Source organism: Centroberyx gerrardi, chromosome 3, assembly GCF_048128805.1.
Source record: "Centroberyx gerrardi isolate f3 chromosome 3, fCenGer3.hap1.cur.20231027, whole genome shotgun sequence".
Taxonomy (NCBI): domain Eukaryota; kingdom Metazoa; phylum Chordata; class Actinopteri; order Beryciformes; family Berycidae; genus Centroberyx; species Centroberyx gerrardi.
Window position 1 is genome coordinate 17,086,056 of NC_135999.1, and position 20,134 is coordinate 17,106,189.

Here is a 20,134-nt window from a genome sequence, read left to right on the forward strand (position 1 = left end):
GTCTTCTTACAACTGAGTCATGCTGAGAAAGAGGAGATTCTAGGAGACAATAAGAGAGGTGTCAAACATGTTGCTTTCTGTCTAACTGTCTGACCTACACATCCCAGTCGGTTTCAATCATCCATCCAATCATCCAATCATCCATCCATCCATCCATCCATCCATTCATCCATTCATCCATCCATCCATCCCACTGTCCTTCAATCATGTATTTATCCATCACTCCATCCACATTTAGGACTGCATTCATTTCAACAAATCCACAACAACAGCTCTAAGCAGAATCTTTTGCAATTGTGTATGCAAATCTGTGTGCATGTGCTGGTGTATGTGTGTGTGTGTGTGTGTGTGTGTGTGTATATGTGTGTGTGTTTGTCCACAGGCCAAATCGGAGAGGAACTACCACATCTTCTATGAGATGTTGGCAGGTCTTCCTCCTCAAGAGAAAAGTTCACTGTATCTGCAGGAAGCTGAGACTTACTACTATCTGAATCAGGTGCTTGCACAAATACATACACACACACACACACACACACACACACACACATACACACAAACAATACAGAAAAGGAGGGGTCACTATAAAGAACTGAAGAGTTTCATTACAAACTGAGATGTCCACGATTTGAAAAAGTGCTTATTAATACTTATTCTACAAAGTGATTGATAGCACAAATCCCCATGGGGAAATTAGATTGTTGCAGCAGCAAAGGTAATAGAAGTCAATGGAGAAAAAGACAAATAGAGTATAAGCAGCATATTAAAAAAGCAATACATCACATAAGCAGTAAAAAAACTGTAAAAGACTATATAACAATAAAGTAATAAAATAGATACTTTATATCATAATGTAAACAATGTACATAACGTGTAAATATGCATTGAATTCACATTAATAGTCTGCAGAGGGTCTTGTGTTGCCAAAATGATAACACTTTTACAGCCTGGATTCTCTTTATTTTAGATATATTGAATGATAAACTTCAGATGATGATTTCTTTCTAAAACAGATATATAACATTTTGGAATATTTGGAATACGACGCTTTAATTGGAGTTGTGATTCAAGGAGCTAAGGGCAAGCATGTTGTTATTGATAAGTGTGTGTTTGTGTGTGTGTGGGTGTGTGTGCAGGGAGGGGACTGTGCGATTGAGGGGAAGGATGACGCAGAGGACTTCAGGCGTCTACTGAGTGCCATGGACATCCTGTGTTTCACACCAGAGGAGCTAAATAGCATCTACAGACTGCTCTCTTCTGTCCTTCATCTGGGGAATGTCTACTTCCAACCACACCAGGTCTCTCTCTCTCTCTTTCTGTGTGTGTGTCTCTCTCTCTCTCTCTCTCTCTCTCTCTCTGTGTGTCTCTGTCTCTCTTTCTCTCTCTCACACACACACAAATACATAAACGCATTTAGTTTCATGGCTGAATGATAATGATGATGTTGATGGATGATGGTAATAATGATTGTGTACGCCTGCGTATGTGTGTGCCTGTGTGTGTGTGTAAATGTGTATGTGTGTGTGTGTTTGTGTGAGTGTCTGTGTTTGTTTGTGTGTGCGTCTCTGCAGGCTGAAGGTCAGGAGGTAGCGTCGGTGGTGAGTGCACAGGAGATCAGGGTGGTGGCTGAACTACTGCATGTCTCACCTGATGGCCTACAGAGGGCTGTCACCTTCAAAATGACAGTGAGTACACACATTTACATAAACACACACACACACACACACCATACATACAGTATAAACCCCCATGGAGCCGTTGTAAGACAGACATGTGTTCAATCCCCCCAGGATACAGTGAGGGAGAAGATCTATACTCCGCTGACAGTGGAGAGTGCTGTGGATGCCAGGTGAGTGAGTGAGTGAGTGAGTGAGTGAGTGAAGGAGTGAGTGAGTGAGGGAGTGAGTGAGTGAAGGCGGGAGTGAGTGAGTGAAGGAGTGAGTGAGTGAGTGAGTGAAGGAGTGAGTGAGTGAGGGAGTGAGTGAGTGAAGGCGGGAGTGAGTGAGGGAGTGGGTGGGTGGATGAATGAGTGAAATGTGCTTGAGTGGGTGGGTGAGTGAGCAAGTGAATGGAAGGCTGAATTAAGTAGTACCTAATTCTGTTTGGAATGACCTCATATGAAAACCAGCGATTGAGCCACTTTCTTTCTGACGTCCAGATTTTCTTTTAGCCCCTTTTAAAAAAATCATACCGGGAGACTACCGAGAGTGAGCGCGGAGTCTTTGATATTCTCTTCCAATCTTTGGTAGAGGCATGTGAGGACAAAGGACACAAGGGCCGGGGGAGAGATTTTTCAGATGTCCCCTGTTTCCATAGGAACCCAGTTTTCTGTTTCCATAGAAACCTCATTGTGTGTTTCCATAGAGACGCTGTTGCCAAGATCCTGTACTCGCTGCTGTTTAGTTGGCTGACAGAGCGCATCAATGGACGGGTCTACCCTCGCAATGAAGCCCTCTACATCTCCATATTGGACATTTATGGCTTTGAGGTCTCACTAAAGAAAGATTACACTATCACTAATCCCATAACACTGATGCTTCTGTGTGGCTTCTGGACAGATGTGTGTTAATCATTCTTCCCTTGCTCCCTTTCTCTTCTCCTTACCCTCCAGGAGCTACAGGTGAACAGTTTTGAGCAGCTGTGTATCAACTACGCCAACGAAACCTTGCAGTTCTACTTTAACAGGGTCATCCTCCAGGAAGAGCAGGTCAGAGCAACTGCAAATTAATGTTGTCATGTCTGGAGCCAACATGGCCCTGTGTAGACATACACTGGGACCTTTAATGAGTTCTGGGCCCAACATTTCTGTTTTTTTTAGGTGTGGGGCAAGGCAAGAGTCAGCAGCATCAACAAATTGTTGCTGTCGAGTGAAAAACTTTACTCTCAAAAATGTCAACTTTTCATGAACTGAGAAAAACAGCCTTGTCTTAGTTTTTAGACTGACTGCCATGCATTTCTGGCATTATCCAATGGGTTTTGAAAGGATTTCATAAGCCCAAGAGGTCGGAGAAATTCTCAACACATAGAGGACCATATAATACGTCAATTGAAGTGAAAACCTGAAAATCCCCAAAATTGGAGTTACAAGGTTTTCACCCGACAACAACATAATTTCCAGTTGTGTTGTGCTGTGTGTGTAGGAGGAGTACATGCGGGAGCAGATTGAGTGGCAACAGCAGCCTTTCAGCCACAACCAGGCCTGTCTTGACCTCATCGCTGCTAAACCTCATGGGATACTGCGCATACTGGACGACCAGAGCGGTTTCCCTCAGGTACCTCCACACCTGCTTAACTATTCTGTCACACTGCCTGTCTAACCACTTCATCTTATGAGGAGTGGAAATCACCAAAATTAAATAGCAAAAACCGAGCTAATACAACTGGATTGAAAACAGAATTATTTGATAAAAAGAAAAATTGGATTTAATTAAAACAGCACCCATTTGGTAAAGGAAACACAGGAACTGTTAATCATTCATTTCACCTAATGTAACAGTTAATGTCAAACATGTGCTTGCAACAAACTTTCAATCAAAAGCCCTGTTCACTAAGCACATCCTTGTTTTCAGTGCTAGATACTGTAGATGCAAGTAGCTGAACTGAACTGTAGATGTATTCAGCTGAATCCATCAGTTTGAATTTACTTGAGTTAGCACATGCGAGCACACACAGAAACACACAATCAACTGAGGCAGAGTCCTGTGGCTAGTGAGTCTACTTTGCATCTTACATTTAAATTAGATTAGGTTAGATGAAACTTTAATAATCCCTGTGAGGGAAATTGGGTCAAAGGTGAAAGAGAGGTGAGAGCGTAGGTTCATTGCTTGTGCTTAAATGATTTAGGTGTTTTGTGATAAGAGGAACTGGCCTAGAATAGTCCATGATCCAGATATTTCATACCTCAGGTTTTTTTTTTAAGAAATTGAGTCATAAATCTCCCATATTGTATTTATGTAGCCCAGGAGACTGAAGCTTATTCTGACCATCTCCCATCAATACATACCTACACTACATGCCCACTTATTTGCCTACCAGCTGCAGCTGCCATCATAATTCCCCATATTCCCATATTGAGATTTGTTTTAAAATAATCTACTTGATCCACAAAGTTAAATATTTAGGCAATAATATACAGGTAATTTCCTCAGACAATGTACTGTAAATAGGCAATATTGTGTGCATGGGCATGTGTTTCTGTCTTCAGTGTTTAGGTATGTGTTTGTGTCTTTAGTGTTTTGGTTGCTATGGCATTTGAACCGTTAATTGTCCCTATCATTGCTAGGCAACAGATCACACCTTCCTTCAGAAGTGCCACTATCACCATGGTGACAACCCGTTGTATGCCAGGCCAAAGATGCCACTCCCAGAATTCACCCTCAAACACTATGCTGGGAAGGTCACCTACCAGGTACAACCCCCCCCCCCACCCCCACCCACACACACACAAACACACACACACACGCACACATGCAAACACACGCAAACACACACACAAACACACACACACACACACGCACACCTACACGCACACAAACACACACACACACGCACACACACACAAACAAACATAGCCCATATATTAGTCAGGTAAGCGAATCGGACTAGATTTAAGGCCAGATAGCGAAAGGTTGTCCATTTGACCTCACTCAGACACAAAGCTACATCACACACATTAATAATGCAAAAATGAGATGTTGTTGTTCCTAGGCTGTATTGTTGGTTTGGTAATGTCTTACTGCGAATCTGTCTTATTTCTCTCTCTCTCTCTCTCTCTCTCTGTGCAGATGGTCCTCTATATGTTCTCCTAACGTTTATCTAATGATTTGTGTTACAGGTGCACAAGTTCTTGGATAAAAACTTTGACATTGTCCGCCAGGATGTCCTTGACCTCTTCACCCAGAGCAAGAATAAAGTGAGATATCCAAATACACTCTTTCTTACTCTGTCTTAGGGCAAAATGTAGGCTATATTCCCTATTCTTTACAAGTGAAAATAGGCATCACTACTCATTTTTAATTACTTCCAAGTATTCTGATCATTACTCATCTAATACATGCGCTTTTACCTTTTCTGTCAAAAACACGTTTTGTCAAATATACAAGTAGCTATTTAGTAGTTAAATGTTTTTGAATGTTTGATTTGCCCCAGTAAGTAGAGCTTTTAGATTTGTACTACTTTACTCTCTCTACAGTTTGCAAATCATTATCCCACCAGCAGCAATGCACAATTTGTCACAATTATATGCAAGATATTGATTTAGATGCCAAAGTAAATACCAGATACATATATTTAGATAGGATACTAGATTGTTGACTATTGACCTTTGAGCTAACTTTGTGTGTGTGTGTGTGTGTGTGTGTGTGTAGATGGTATCCAACCTCTTCTTGAAGCACTCAGAGACTGTGTCTCAGCAGCGGTCTAACGGGCAGCGCAGCAGCGTGGCCCGTCGTTACCAGGCCAATACCGTCAGCGCTAAGTTCCAGAGCAGCCTGCAGGAGCTGCTGGAGAAGATGGAGAGGTTTAGTACAGCACCACTTGTTGATTTTAGGACCTTCTATAAACCTCTAGAACAACAATGGGCAACTGCAAATCTTTTGAGACATATTTGCCTGCTGTACCTCTTAAATATGACTCTTTATTTTGCCTTGGTGTGCCATCATAGGCAGCCTAAAGTGATTTTAAGAGCAATCCTGGCAACCTCCAATACAATTGTATTTGGCATTGTTGGGAAAATACATTTTATATGCTTCATTTGAGCTCAGTCATGTCTCTGATGGATAAAGGGAGAGGCCACTGGAGCTCTTTGGTCCTCCAGTATAGTGCTGTGTGGCTCCCACCACTATAAACATTATCCAGCCCCTCTTCAAACCTCTATTTAGAAACTTTGACAGGGTTTCTAAAACCTTCCACAAGGAAGTTGCTCTCTCTCAGACAAATTTACTAACCCCTTAGCAAATCATTCATTCATTCATTCATTCATTCATTCATTCATTCATTCATTCATTCATTCTGGTCTGTCTGTGGCAGGTGTAACCCTTATTTTGTGCGATGCATGAAGCCAAACCATCACAAGGTATATTTGAACTTTGATAATGTGTGCAAGTTTGCAATGGTTATTTTCAGTTTAATTAATGTATAATATACAGCTTGTGTGTGTGTGTGTGTGTGTGTGTGTGTGTGTGTGTGTACAGGAGCCAGGCGTGTTTGATATGGACCTGGTCACCACTCAGCTGCGTTATTCTGGTATCTTTGAGACCATCAGCATCAGGAAGCAGGGTTATCCTATCAGAATGCTCTTTCACACCTTCCTTGTCAGGTTGGTCATTCGGAACAACAGAAGTAGCAATTTACCTCTTCAATATACAGTTTTTCTAGTGTGAATAAGTGTTTTAGAAACTTTTAGACACACTGGAATACGTGTTGATTTTTACACTCTCAGGGTTAAATTACCATTGAAGATTTTGCTGTGTGGAACTTAGAGAGAAGAATCACCATCAGTCTCACTAATTCTTACATTAAGTGAAAATTAAGGAGGAACTTAAGCACGCATTTATGTGGAGATGTAAGAGGGCAATGTTAGCTGAGTGTGTGTGTGCATATGCATGTAGGTATAAAGCTCTGCTCTGCATGAAGGACCCCCCACCGCCAGAAGGGGAGAACTGTGTCATGATGCTACACAAGCTCTGTCCGGTCAAGAGTGGCACGTATCAGCTGGGAGTCACCAAAGTGAGCATGCACACAAACAAACATGCAAACATATACACACACACAAACATTCACATGCTCACAAATACAAGTTCGAATATCTCAAATACAAGAAACATATACTATTTAATTGAGATCTGTGTGTGTACTAGATTTTCCTGAAGGAGGAGTTGTACCAGTTTTTGGAGGGTAAGCGCGACCGCGTGTTGAACATCGCAGCCATAGCCCTACAGAGATGCGCACGCCTGTGCATTTTCCGCAGGAACTTCTTCAAAGTCCGACTCCGTGTGATCAAGCTTGAGGCTCACTTCCGGGGCTACCTGGCCAGGTAAGTTTTGTGACCCCACGTGATGAAATTGGGGGGGGGGGTCAAAATCTTGTATCCTACATTATAAGTCTGATTGACATGATACTTGCGACACACATCCAGCTGGCATTTAAAAATATTACACTGACTAGCCTGATGGAGGCGCAGTAATTAAAGGTCAAAACTTTTAACTTCTACACTGTCAGTCCAATTGACACAAAACTTGCTACGCAAATCCAGCTATCCTTATGGACAGCTATACTGATTGGCCTAATGGGGGTTCTTAATTTAAAAAATTTAACTTAAATGTGATATCTCATACACCACTGGTCCAATTTTGACAAAAATTGGAGGAGTGATGATGCACTTTGTTACTGATCGGTCCAAATTGTCGTGCAGCATTCATGGGGGACGACACATTTACATTTTGTTTTAATTTAATTTAATGTTTATTTAAGCAGACAGTACAAAATCTTTATGGATATCCCATCTCACATGGATAACATAACATCTACATCCTGAACAGAAAGAGGTTTGCTCTGAGGAGGAAGTGCCTCATCAGGTTCCGCTCCACGGTGCTTCTCATCGTCAACCGCCAGCGTTACATGAGGGTATGTCCACAGTATTTGTGTGTGTGTATGGGGACACATTTAGGGACATCCATATGTTTTAGATAAATTAATGAAAACTGAACAAATGAGTGAAGTATGATGCTGTTGTCTTTCTGTCAGACAGTGCTGCATCCCGCAAGGAAGGCTGAGGAGGTGAGTGAAAGAGGAAAGGAGGTAAAACTGTCAGTGGGAGGAGGACCAAGTTTTGTGAAAGGGATAGAGATGTAGCAGTAGTTTGATGTAATATAGGTGTGTGTGTGTGTGTGTGTGTGTGTGTGTGTGTGTTTGATTATTTGTTTGTTTGCGATGTTTGTAGGATCGCATCAACAGAGAAGTGGTGAATGTGACAACACTGCCTATCCCTGCTGAGCTGGCAGCCCTGCTGCAGGCGGCTTCAGGTGCACCCCCCCACCCTCCCACACACACACACACACACACACACACATCCATACACAGTCAGTCACTGCTATAAATAATTTTGTCAACAAGAGATATGCTCCACCTTATTTATGGGTGTGTTCAGCAATGTTTACTGTTGTTTTTCTGTGATGACACCCTATGTCCTGGTAAGGGACAGACGGATAGAGATGTAGCAGTAGTTTGATGTAATATAGGTGTGTGTGTGCGTGTGTGTGTGTGTGTGTGTGTGTGTGTGTAGGTGGTGAAGAGCTGCACTCTGACTGCTTGGCGGTAGTCCAGGCTCCCAAGGTTCAGGTTGACCCCCAGCTGACCCTGCCCCTGGATATCAACAACTACCTCATCACACACTACATACGGGCCATATTCAGGGTAGGAACACACACACACTATCCTACATGTGTGAGTTTGTGAACACATGAATGTAACCTAACCCAACGTAGGCCATTTATTGGATGCTTTAGTCCAAAGAACCTTAGAGACCACCAAGTGCATACATTTTTTAGCACATTCCCCCATGGGGAATCAAACCACTAAACCTGGACAGTATTAGTGCCAAGCTCCACCCATTTAACTACACAGCTGCTATGTATGTATGTGTTTGTGTGTTGTAGGAGCCATTGTTTGGGTTGCTGACTGCCCCGCTAGAGAGATCTCTGACCAGACTGGACGAGGAGCTTAAGCAAGGAGCCCTGGATGTCTTCATTCTGGTACACACACATGCTCACACACACATGCTCACACGCATGCGCGCTGCACATATGCAAGCACATGCAGACTAAATGTCAATTAATTCCATTTTTTTTTCATGGAAAAGCTGTTTTTCTAGTAGGTTTTCCTCACAGAAAATTGTACCCACATAATGCAAAGCAAGCCGAAGCACAATGTGAAAATCTAGTTAGGTAAGCAAACAGCCTCGAGGAAGTCTTTGAGGTTATGTGCTGTAAATCAGTGCCTATGCTTTTTTTTTTTTTTTTTAGATACTTAGGTTCATGGGTGACCCTAACCTGAATGGGGCTCAGGAGAATCTGTTTGGTAACTACATCATCCAGAGAGGACTTGCCAATCCCAGCCTTCGAGACGAGATCCTGGCTCAGGTAGCCAATCAGGTGAGACCCCCGTCCTATTTGTGGCCAATCGGATAGAGATGAGCCCCAAAAAACATCAATAAGACAACATCCTTCACTGTAATTGTTCAGCATCTCCGGTCAACTCTTTTCTTCTCCTAACTCTTGTCCTTTGCTTTCCTTTCCTTTCCTTTCCTTTCCTTTCCTTTCCTCTCCTCTCCTCTCCTCTCCTCTCCTCAATTAGGTGTGGAGGAACCCTAACGTTTTGAATTCAGAGCGTGGTTGGCTCCTCCTCTCTGCCTGTCTCTCTGCCTTCCTGCCCTCACAACGGCTGGCCAAGTACCTGCTGAAGTAAGACGCACACACAGTTACACAGTGAAATCTGTTTACATTATATGAAAGAGATATGCATTGAATAAAGTTAAGAGAATAATGACAACAAACAGTTTTTTTTGTCAACAATGCAGAAAAACTCTTCAATTCTATATTCTCTGTTCTATGTTTGTTTTTGTAGGTTTGTTTCGGACTACGGGCCAGAGGGCTATGAGTGTGTGTGTCAGCACCGTCTGCTGCAGGCCCTGCAGCGGCTGGGTGTAGGACCAGAGTACGTCAGGACATACCCACCTTGTCTACTAGAGTGGACTGCCAACCGCAAGAAAGCTCACACTGTCCTGCACATACACTGCTTTGATGGTAAGAACACACACACACACACACACACACACACACACACACAAACACACTATGAGGCAGCGGTGACCCACTGGTTAAAGGAGCGAGCTTGTGACCAAAAGATCTTTCATGCCAATCTCTGGATTACTTGGAAAATGTGGGCCAAGGAGAAGTGAGAGAGTAAAATGTTCTCTTTTTCCACAACATCTGCAGTCTAAGCGCCCTTGAGCAAGGCACTTGCTCAAGGAACCCCCATCTGCTGGTTCTCAGCCGTGCAAGACTGTAAATACTGTACTTGAAAGCTTCCTGGCGTTAGTGAATGCTTGCGTGTAACTTTCCGCCCCCCTGCAACTCTTCCCTTAGGCTGCTAATGTAAATATGAATGTCGTTAGCCAACTTGCCTGGTTAAGAAATATACACTGCTTTGATGGTGAAAGAATTTGAGTGAAAATTAATTTTGCATTTGCATCTGCATTATCTTTCATTGCATTTATATAAGGAGATATATTCTCCTTATCTCATGAATAAGCCAGTGGTGAGATTTATGTCTTTGCAAAGATAGTAGTAGGAAGCTTGTGATTCAGATCGCATTTAAAACTTTAATGCCTCGTACACGTGCAGCATTATAAGCCTAGATCAGCAATACATGTAAAGTAGTCTGTTTTTTACAAGTGAATCCTATTTATTTGCTCCTTGGCTTTGACTGTCTCTCCTGACCCAACCTCACCTTTCTGTTTTTTTCACCTGAGCCCGGTCGATGTGTGCACTATTCAGCACAGAAGAGTTATCTGTCTCTCTCTCATTTCCTCCTCTCATCCAACTAATCTGTCCTCTGGCCTTTTGGCAAGTCTACTGAGGATTAAACAACACCTGATACTCGCTCTGGCTCACTGTCTGTGTTTGTGTGTGTGGCGGGCGGGGGAAGTTGTTACTTGCCAATTTTTTGACATAGAGTTGACGATTTATTTAATAGCCTGAATGAACTGGCCTTTGATTGCTTACCATAAATAAAACACCTCATATCATTTCACGGTTGTCCATCTGGGTTCTTTGTCAAATACTTACTGTATGTTAGAGACTCTTTGGGTGTTATGTGTCTACAGTTTGCCCTCTGTCCTTCAGGTGTGTCCTTCCTGTGTCCGCTACACTCCTGGACGACAGGAGAAGACTTTGCCAGAGACATCTTACAGCACAGGTCTCAGCTTAAAACATGCACACACTAAATGCAAATTTATTGTTACAAAGAACGGTTGAAAATAGGACACATGTAATGGTTACAGCATGTATGTATATGTGTGTGTATACATGAGCATGCACGTGTTTGTGTTTATCTGTGTGTGTGTGTGTGTGTGTGTGTGTGTGTGTGTGTGTCTAGGGGAGTGGTAGAGGGCCGTCGAGGCTGGTCGGTGCTGCTGAAGGAGCCGGCCCAGTGGGTGGAGCTGGAGGGCTCAGACTACGTTCTGGACCTGATGTCTGACCTGGAGCTTCCTGCTGACTTTCCCAAACACAGCAGCTACTTCATCATCTCTGCACAGGAACCAACCAGAGTGCGGGCCAACGCCAGCATGTACGACACGCGCACACCAAGACTTCATCTTAATTTCATTGCAGAATTAAGTATTGATGAAGAGCCTGCAGTTATTTGAATACTTTTGTTGTCCCTGTGTCTTATTGTCTTATAGAAGCCTGTTGGGTAGTGGGTTTGATATGAATGATGATGTCATATCTTCAGCCATATATAGCAGTGAAGGACTCTCTGGCCAAGGTACACATGTACACAGATGCACACACACACGCACACGCACACACACACACACACACACACACATACAGACATTGTTTTGATCAACTGGGTCATGAAATTGTCTACTCTTCCCTTCTCTTGTCTTCTTTTCTTCTTCTCTTGCAGACTTGGAGCCTCAGAGAGGAATGGATCGCTATCTTGATAGCCTGTTTGACCCTGTGCTCTCTGATGGAACTGGAGTAAGTTACAATACACACACACACAAACACACATGCAGACACAGTGGGTATGCAGGACAGTGGTTGACCTCTGATGGAAGGGCCTGAACACATGAGAGGGGATTCCTCTAACTGCCATCTACTGTAGGTTACTGTGTCGGTCACGTGAAACTGCACTAAACTTTATATTTTGAGTGTTAAATGGATTCAGCCTCCTCATTTTTTGCTGTTAGTTGCACATTCACGTATAAGCAGTATTAGCTATATGAAAGTGTAGCTTCAATAGAGGAGGCTCCTCAGTGTCAGTCATGCTATATCTATGAATACAGGACAATGATGTAGTGAGTGTTTGCCAAATAAGACTACTAATTAGAAGCTGAGGACGTGCAAAACAAAAATAGCTGTCAGTGCTCACTATTTAGTTTGGACAGCAATAAAACATCAAAGAAAAATTATTCATGATTTATTACCTCCACCATTGAGGCTAAGAATTAAATTTCACTTAAAATGTAAGTGATAAGAATGATGTCTTTGGGTGTACCAGCAAGTTGAACAGTTGTTGGCGGAGGTTTGTGCTCTCCAAGTGCTTTCTTGTTATGAAAGTGATGGCTGCAGTGATATCCTGCGATACTGATGTGTGTTAGCCATGCCATATCTATCAGTATTCAGTTAGGATGGTGATGTAGTGAATGTTAGCCATGCTATCGGATGTGGCTGACAGGAATTAGCATGTATCAGATGTGTTCTACAGACCTCTCCCGCCCAGCAACCTATTACGTTACCCAGTTACCGTAACTGTCACAGCGACTAGATCGCCACGGTGATTTCCCACCCAGGCAACTCAGGGATCTGCTTACGAGGAACTGACACTCTGGCAAATGAAGGGCTTACTATTTAATGAGACATGGCCTATATTACTCACACACACACACACACACACATGTAGATTTGTGGGTCAGTAGCTGATTTCTGATGGAAGGACCTGCACACTTGAGAGGGGATTCCTCTTTTCTGACAGTCAAAAAGTGCATTCAGTGACTGTGGATGCATGGGAATTGACTAAATCTAATATTTCTGACTATTGTATCTTCTAGGCAATAGCATACAAGTAGAACATCTGTGATCTGTAATTGTCTGTTGTCCCCCTTCCCTACCCCAACGACACCCTTTTCTTATTGTTAGTGCAGTTGTATGTTTTATACTGCAGATTTCTTCTTGCGAAAAATAATAAAAAATGTTGATCACAGTAAAAAGTGCATTGATTGCACACATTTTTAACATTTTTAAAACATGCACTCTCTATTTCTCTGTCTGTCTCTCTCCCTCTCTCTTCTCTCTAACACTCACAAACACACAAATCCACGCACACATTCACACACTGTCACACATACCAGAGCACAGATGCGGTGATTAACTGTCTGTGTCTTTGTTTATGCACTCATGTTGTGATATGATTACCAGTATATGAGTGTTCAAGCTCTCTGTCTGGCTGTCTCTCCACTTGTCTCCCCCAGGAAGGGGAGCCTGCTGCAGCACTGTCTAGCAGGATGCGAGGGGCTGGGGGAGTCGGAGGGGGGTGGGGGGACGAACAGCCGGGAGAGAGCCCTTCCTCCCCCCCACCTCCACCTGGAGGTTGGTTACATACATGCACCTGTGACCACACACACACTCACACACACACACACACACCTGGAACATTCACATACTGAAAGAACTTCACTATACCCATAGATTATTTAATCAGTGCAATGAAACATACACACCATTTCATAATACGTGTGTGTGTGTGTGTGTGTGCGTGTGCGTGTGTGTGCGCCAACAGCTGTGAGAGTCCTTCCCGTGGGAGGAGTGATGTCACCTCCTGTTGCTGCAATGGCACCTGTAACACCAGGTGTGTATTACGTGTGAAGACAAACATTAGGAGAATCCTATCATTTTCCATCTCTCTATCTTCCTTATTGTCTCTCTCCTCTTCTGCCCCCCCCCCCCCCACAGATGCCCAGCAGGCTGTCATGATCCAGCAGCGTCAGGCTATAATGAACCAGCAGGCCATCATCATGGTAAGTCCTCCGTGTCTCCGTGTGGATCTATGTGCCTGCTTATTTGGCTCAGTACTGATAGAAAGCTCTTGTTTTTGACTGAATGTGTTGTTTTTTTCCTCAGGCCCAGCACATGACCATGCAGGCCATGGCCATGGTCAGCAGCCCAGTGACTAGCCCCCCCACCTCCCCCCTCACAAGCCCTCCCATGAGCCCCCTGCTCCACCACCCTCCCAGCCCGTACGCCCCCGCTTATGTCACCATACCCCCAAGTCCTTACGCTAATATTCCACCCAGCCCCTACGCTAACATTCCTCCAAGTCCCTATGCTTCAGCAGACATGCCGCCTAGCCCCTACCCCCCCGCTAATCCACAGGCGCAGCCTCCAGCCCAGCCTCAGACTCAGCCTCGGGCCCAGCCTCAGTCTCGGCCCCAGCTTCAGGCCTTGCGCCCAAACCCCAACCCTGGGGTTCAGCCCAGCTCCACCAAAGCTAATAAATCTGAGGCAGCGCAGCCTAAAGCGAGCCCAGCTCCCCAGGTCAGTTACTGTGAGATATCTAAAGTGACAATCCATGACATTTTCATATTTGTTTTGCTTTGTGGTTCGTGGATAGTGATTCAACCTATACCCAGTTCATGAATGCTTTTAACATTTGCTGTTCTACACACCTAGGAGAGGGAAGCACTTTCCAAACAATGCTGCACACAGGAAGTGATGCATTTTATATTTATGGAAGCAGCAACAGTGGCTTGTTTGGAATAAATAGAAGAAGAACTGGGTAGTTAGCATGACTAGCAATAGCCACCATGGCTGAACAGACAGAGAAAAGAGCGGTAATTACACAAGCTCATGCTGCATAAACAGAAACACATTACTCACTCAGGGGAAGGCAAGCATGTAAAAAAAAGTAAAGGGACTGTCGCCGAGCCAAAAATAGGGTGAGGAGTGATGCAGATGTGGCTTTTAGTTTGCTGATGAATCGTGTGGTTTTTTTCTTTTTAACTGGTAGGTTTATTAGCTTACATTGAGTAACTTTATTATTATGTTTGGCTAGTGCCTAAATTGAGTTGCAGCTTGTTAGCTCTATTGCTAAGTACTAATGTAAGTCCAGTGCTAATGTTACTGTAAGCAGTCGCTGTCTTTTGTCAATATAACATTTGAGTATTTGGCATCTCTGTAGACATGATCACTCCTAGGCGCCAGTTTAAATTCTGTTGTTGTGTTATTTGTAGTTGGTTCGCTAGTCTCAGTAGCCGATGCTTATTGGTTTGCAGTGTGGCAGCTGCTGTCAGTTAAGTGAAGTCAAAGTGTTACAAACACTGTTACGACTGCTTAGCACCAAGGATGTTGTCAAAATAAAAAAAACAAGAATCTTGTGGTTTCTCATTTTAACATGACTCTTTGACAAAAACACGTACAGCATTCATACAATGTAATGCTCTTGTGTTGAGTTGTGTTATTCTGACATCTTGGCTCTGTCAGAATCATGACAGAACAGATTGTATGGGTGCAAAGCCTTGGGTGCACACTCTTAAGCTCTCTCTGTGTGGATTTGTGGCTTCCCCAGGCTCAGTCAGGTAAAGACAGCGTTCCTCGGAGGAAGGCTCCAGGCGTCCCCATCAACAAGGACAAACCAGCCAGGAAGTTTGGTAAGGAGGGAGGGAGGGAGGGAGAGAGAGAGAGAGAGAGAGAGAGAGAAAGAGAGAGAAACTACTTGGCTTTTTATTTATTAGCTGTGTGTGTGTGTGTGTTCCTGTTTTAGCCCCAGTGGTGACGAGTCCCCCGCCCCCTACTGGAGAGGTGGTGAAGTACTCAGCTCGGACTCCAGACCACATTGTCCCCAGTCAAGATATCAAAGGTTGCTGATTTTAAAAGCTGAAAAAATGCTGATGAATATTTCATTTTCATCAAACAATTTCATACAATATGAATTATGGCATCGGCGCTGTGTACTGTGTGTAACTCTGTATCTTGTAATCAACAAGTTAAACACCTATTCTTTTAATGTATTCTTGCATTTCTTGATTTGTACAGACATTAGTCGATATTTGCTTTTAAAATGGTGGAAGAAAATGTATTGTGTAATGTGCTCAATTCTTACATTGTTGACACTATTTTACAGAAATCATCAGACAGTATGACACTCCACCTCCACCCCCAGACGCACTGCCTCCTGGCAAGAGGTGAGGTCTCACACACACACACACACACACACACACACACACACTCACTGGTTGTGCTCATTGCCTCCCATGAACATGAGGAGTGACCAAAAATGTAATCATATTCAGTCATTATCAAAATCAGAATCACTTCATTCTCCAAATAGGCCTAGAATAAATGGACACAATTTTGTATTCAAATACAGCACAACATCTCATTTAATGTTGTCGTTTGTCACAGAATTAGAGATTTGTCTAAATGTTAGTTAACTTCATATCCTTCCATATGTTTTGGACTGAACTTGGTAAAGCTCAGGCTATTACAAAGTCTGATGTTATTGCTGGTAATGAGGACACAACACCAGAATGGCTACATTTACTCACAGAATAAATACTTAGAACTAACACACACACACAGTGAACATGTGTATATACTATGAAAGCATACTGTATACATTATAGTTCCTGCAAATCCTGCAAACTTTGATGTTTGAAACTGTGAATCTCTATAGGAGACCCGAGGGGAAGTTTAAGAAGAAGCAGACCCCTCGTGATGAAGCTTTACACATCCTCAAACCGCAGATGGACAACCCTCCTGCTCCACAGGTGCACACATGCACACAAAAAACAGATGTTTCCACATACTCTCTTGCAATACTACAGCATACATGAATGCCAGCATACACAATCACACAATGTATGCAATGCATGCAGCCACATGAACATTAGATATACAAGGTTTGCTAACAATAATAACCTCTGAGTAACAGCTGCAGTCATGCCATATAAGAAAATGTTTCTGTGTCTCTCTAGCCCAAACGTCCTGTTGCCCCCGCTGCATCCGCAATGAAAGAGGCGGGGTTTAAACCCACCAAGAGTCCTAAGAAAAAAGCACCTGAACGTCCTATCCCCATACCTCCCCCAGGTACTCAGATACACATATACTCATATACTCATTCACCCATATTCAAATATATGCACACTTTCTTGTCATCCTATTCCCAGATTGAAACTCTTACCCTATGCCACTAAAAGTTCCAGGCTAAATCAAAAGACTTCAGTGTTAAGCCAAGCTTTGTTTATCTATACTTCAAACGTCTGAGTCATCCAGTCTACTGAATGGCCAAAATTAGACAACCAAAAATATTTTCTTCCGAATGTGCATAGGTGTTGTAGATACATGCAGCTCAAAAGCATTTAGACTACAAACAAGCTTTGAATTTCATTATTTCTTTTGTTGTCTCAAATTACCTCCGTTCCTCAGGGGTTGAGATAAATGATTTTCTACCGCATCCAAAATATGTTTATGCATGTACCCTACACTAAGTACATCAAGATATTGTAATGCTCTTCCTTCCCATTACCAGAGGGTCTCAGGTTCGATCCCAGTAACAGCCATAGATCCCATTGAAATATCCTAGAGCAAGACACTAACTGAATCCTCACCTGCTCACTCATTGTAAACCGCTCCGAATACAAGTGACAGCTGAAGGTAAAACTGTGTCATCTGTAATCTGATGTATTTGATGCAGTTGCTCGAGAGCTCCCGGTGGAGACAGAGACCATCCAGACTCAGCTTCATCAGAGCACCAATGAAGAGCACTACACCTACACTAATGTTCCCTGGAGGCTCTATCTCAGGAAGGAGGTACACACACACACACACACACACACACACACACACAGTCTCAGATCCACTCATAAAATGAACGTATTTTTCTTTTACAGGTTTTCTATCCCAAAGACAGCTTCAACCATCCTCTGGTGCTAGACCTCATTTTCAAACAGGTAAAATAAAGAGATCGATAAATGAATAATGAATACAAGATAAATGGATAAAACAGAAACACATTCATTCATATGTTTATTTCATTCATTTATTCACTAACTTAACTTGTGCTCAACTAGTTCAGTTGATCACAGAAATATATTCAAAGTGATTTCTCTTCTTGTCTTTTCTCTTCTTCTCTTCTCTTCTCTTCTTTTCTTTTCTCTCCTCTCCTCTCCGCTCTGCTCCTCTCCTCTCCAGATAGTGAATGACACTCTGTCGGAGGCATGTGTTCGTATCACCCGGGAAGAAAGGCAGAAAATGAAAGGTCTTTTTGGTAGGCTACCTGTTCTTACTGCAGACATTTTTCCAGACTTTACAACAGCACCTCATCCTCTACTCTAAACTAAATATTTTAACATTTAAGCGTGTATGGGTCTATTTTTGTGAATGACAGCTAAACATGGGGTTGAACAGAATATGGATCCGGTGGAGGAGTTTGTGAAGAAAGCCATCGTCACAGCAGCCAGGGAAACCTGGGAAATATACTTCTCCCGTCTGTTCCCTGCCTCGGTGAGGGTGCTGACAGCTCACTTTCCTGTTTCCAGTCTTAAGACTCTTTTCTCCGCCGAAGTCAAAAGATTCATCACAACAGAAACAATGTCACACAACAACCCCAGCATTTGATACAGTTGATTGCAATGAATACTATTATCATTATTGAGCGTATTATTTTCCTTGTATCAACCCTGTGTGTGTGTGTGTGTGTGTGTGTGTGTGTGTAGGGCAGTGTAGGAACAGGAGTGCAGGTGTTGTCAGTGTCTCACAGCGGCATTAAGCTGTTAAAGACAGTAAAGAGCAGCGCTGCGGCTCCAGACTACTTCAGAGTCCTGCGACCGTACACGTATGTATAGTTTTCTCGGTGTGTGCCAGACTTGGATCAAGCAGTATTTGCAAATACTTTGTTGTATTTGTTTAAACCTGCTTGGAGTACCAGATGGATTTGTGTCACAGAAAAGTACAACAAATTGACTTTCAAACACTTTCCTGTGATTATCTAGACTTTCCTTCAATTATTTCTCTCTATCTGTTATATTTAAAAAAATAATGATTTGTGTATACTATTTTGATCCAGGTCTGGTTTGTACATACAGTACATCTGTTTACATTTGTGTGTGCTTCCATAGTTGTGAGTGTATCCCCCAATAGTCACACTGTGTATTTTTTTAGCTATGCAGACATCCTGTTTGTGACCATCCCATCTGAGAACATGCTGGAATTCAATTTGACCAATGAGAAACTGATCCTGTTCTCAGCCAAGGCACCGCAAGTCAAACATCTTATAGACACCTTCATCACTGAGATCAAAAAGGTACATCCAGGCAGTACTTCTCTCCAGAATTATCACATAAAAGAAACAGTGGGGAAAAAAGTAACATCTGTTTAAAGGAAGAAATAGACCCTAAAACACTTAACAAAACAGCAGCCAACTGGCCAATCATAGACATCATAGACATATTTCCAGATATTTCCAGCACAGCTGAAAGGGAGTTTAATAGAAAATGTTTAAACTAACACAGGCTACAGTAAATAGTAAATGACAGTTGCCTCAATAGAACATAATGCAGCACAGCCACAAGAGATGATGCGTTTTGAGTAAGGCTGCGACTCACTTCTTATCAACTGGAAATCTTGCTGTTACTATGCTATCGCTATCGCTATTGCTCTCTCCACCTACACATAGGCCTACTGACTGTAACAAGTTCACGCCCATTATCTGGGGGTTGTCAAATGGCATTCTGGGATATATAAGAAATCACTAAAAACTAAAGTGGAAGTAAACGAAGCAGATTGAGGAAAAGTGGATACAACAAAAAAGTTAATTTCATCACAAAATAACTCCTGGATTGCATTGAAAATCACAGATTGATGATATATAACAGTGGACAAGTATCCCAGAGTGGATTGTTCCCTTTATATTTGTGATTTTTTCTTTGTCCTTCCCAGGACTCAGACTATGTGATTGCAGAGCGTAACTTTGTGACAGACGACCGCTCGCTGCTCAGTTTCCACAAAGGTGACATCATCAGGCTGCAGGTTATGGACGGGCTGGAGAAGGGTGAGAGACGCTGCACATAAAGATGGCATCATATGGCAAACTTTCTCATCTTTTTGGTGAATCTCTGATCTAATGTGTGTGTGTGTGTGTGTGTGTGTGTGTTGGCTTGTGTGTCTACTCCAGGTCATAGCTATGGCTGTGTGGTGAGGAAGAAGGTAGTGTTCCTAGAGGAGATGAAGAGAGGCACCCAAGACTTTGGTGAGTTGACATAAAATTCAGTTATGTGCGTCTGTACAAAGAGAGTGACACTTAATCTTTTCAACCAGAGTACACAAAAACATTGATGGATGTATAAATAATGCATTGC

At 42.8% G+C, this 20,134-nt stretch overlaps 1 protein-coding gene across 1 annotated transcript in view; it reads left to right on the top strand.

The window, feature by feature from the left end:
- The window catches only part of myo15ab (myosin XVAb), a 41,622-nt gene that overhangs the window by 15,653 nt on the left and 5,835 nt on the right, over positions 1-20,134 (top strand). Inside the window, exons 17-58 of the mRNA XM_078289865.1 lie at positions 383-496; positions 1,134-1,295; positions 1,569-1,682; positions 1,788-1,846; positions 2,362-2,485; positions 2,609-2,704; positions 3,138-3,269; positions 4,280-4,405; positions 4,832-4,909; positions 5,364-5,515; positions 6,025-6,070; positions 6,189-6,313; positions 6,606-6,723; positions 6,855-7,030; positions 7,536-7,620; positions 7,741-7,794; positions 7,937-8,018; positions 8,279-8,409; positions 8,652-8,747; positions 9,018-9,146; positions 9,349-9,455; positions 9,619-9,797; positions 10,899-10,971; positions 11,152-11,343; positions 11,459-11,541; positions 11,686-11,759; positions 13,253-13,374; positions 13,660-13,798; positions 13,902-14,285; positions 15,352-15,427; positions 15,541-15,636; positions 15,901-15,961; positions 16,453-16,546; positions 16,754-16,865; positions 17,473-17,588; positions 17,669-17,728; positions 17,970-18,045; positions 18,166-18,281; positions 18,494-18,612; positions 18,939-19,080; positions 19,716-19,827; positions 19,951-20,025. Of these exons, the coding sequence (XP_078145991.1) occupies positions 383-496; positions 1,134-1,295; positions 1,569-1,682; positions 1,788-1,846; positions 2,362-2,485; positions 2,609-2,704; positions 3,138-3,269; positions 4,280-4,405; positions 4,832-4,909; positions 5,364-5,515; positions 6,025-6,070; positions 6,189-6,313; positions 6,606-6,723; positions 6,855-7,030; positions 7,536-7,620; positions 7,741-7,794; positions 7,937-8,018; positions 8,279-8,409; positions 8,652-8,747; positions 9,018-9,146; positions 9,349-9,455; positions 9,619-9,797; positions 10,899-10,971; positions 11,152-11,343; positions 11,459-11,541; positions 11,686-11,759; positions 13,253-13,374; positions 13,660-13,798; positions 13,902-14,285; positions 15,352-15,427; positions 15,541-15,636; positions 15,901-15,961; positions 16,453-16,546; positions 16,754-16,865; positions 17,473-17,588; positions 17,669-17,728; positions 17,970-18,045; positions 18,166-18,281; positions 18,494-18,612; positions 18,939-19,080; positions 19,716-19,827; positions 19,951-20,025 (4,807 nt within the window). The remainder of the gene's footprint in view (positions 1-382; positions 497-1,133; positions 1,296-1,568; positions 1,683-1,787; positions 1,847-2,361; positions 2,486-2,608; positions 2,705-3,137; positions 3,270-4,279; positions 4,406-4,831; positions 4,910-5,363; positions 5,516-6,024; positions 6,071-6,188; positions 6,314-6,605; positions 6,724-6,854; positions 7,031-7,535; positions 7,621-7,740; positions 7,795-7,936; positions 8,019-8,278; positions 8,410-8,651; positions 8,748-9,017; positions 9,147-9,348; positions 9,456-9,618; positions 9,798-10,898; positions 10,972-11,151; positions 11,344-11,458; positions 11,542-11,685; positions 11,760-13,252; positions 13,375-13,659; positions 13,799-13,901; positions 14,286-15,351; positions 15,428-15,540; positions 15,637-15,900; positions 15,962-16,452; positions 16,547-16,753; positions 16,866-17,472; positions 17,589-17,668; positions 17,729-17,969; positions 18,046-18,165; positions 18,282-18,493; positions 18,613-18,938; positions 19,081-19,715; positions 19,828-19,950; positions 20,026-20,134) is intronic.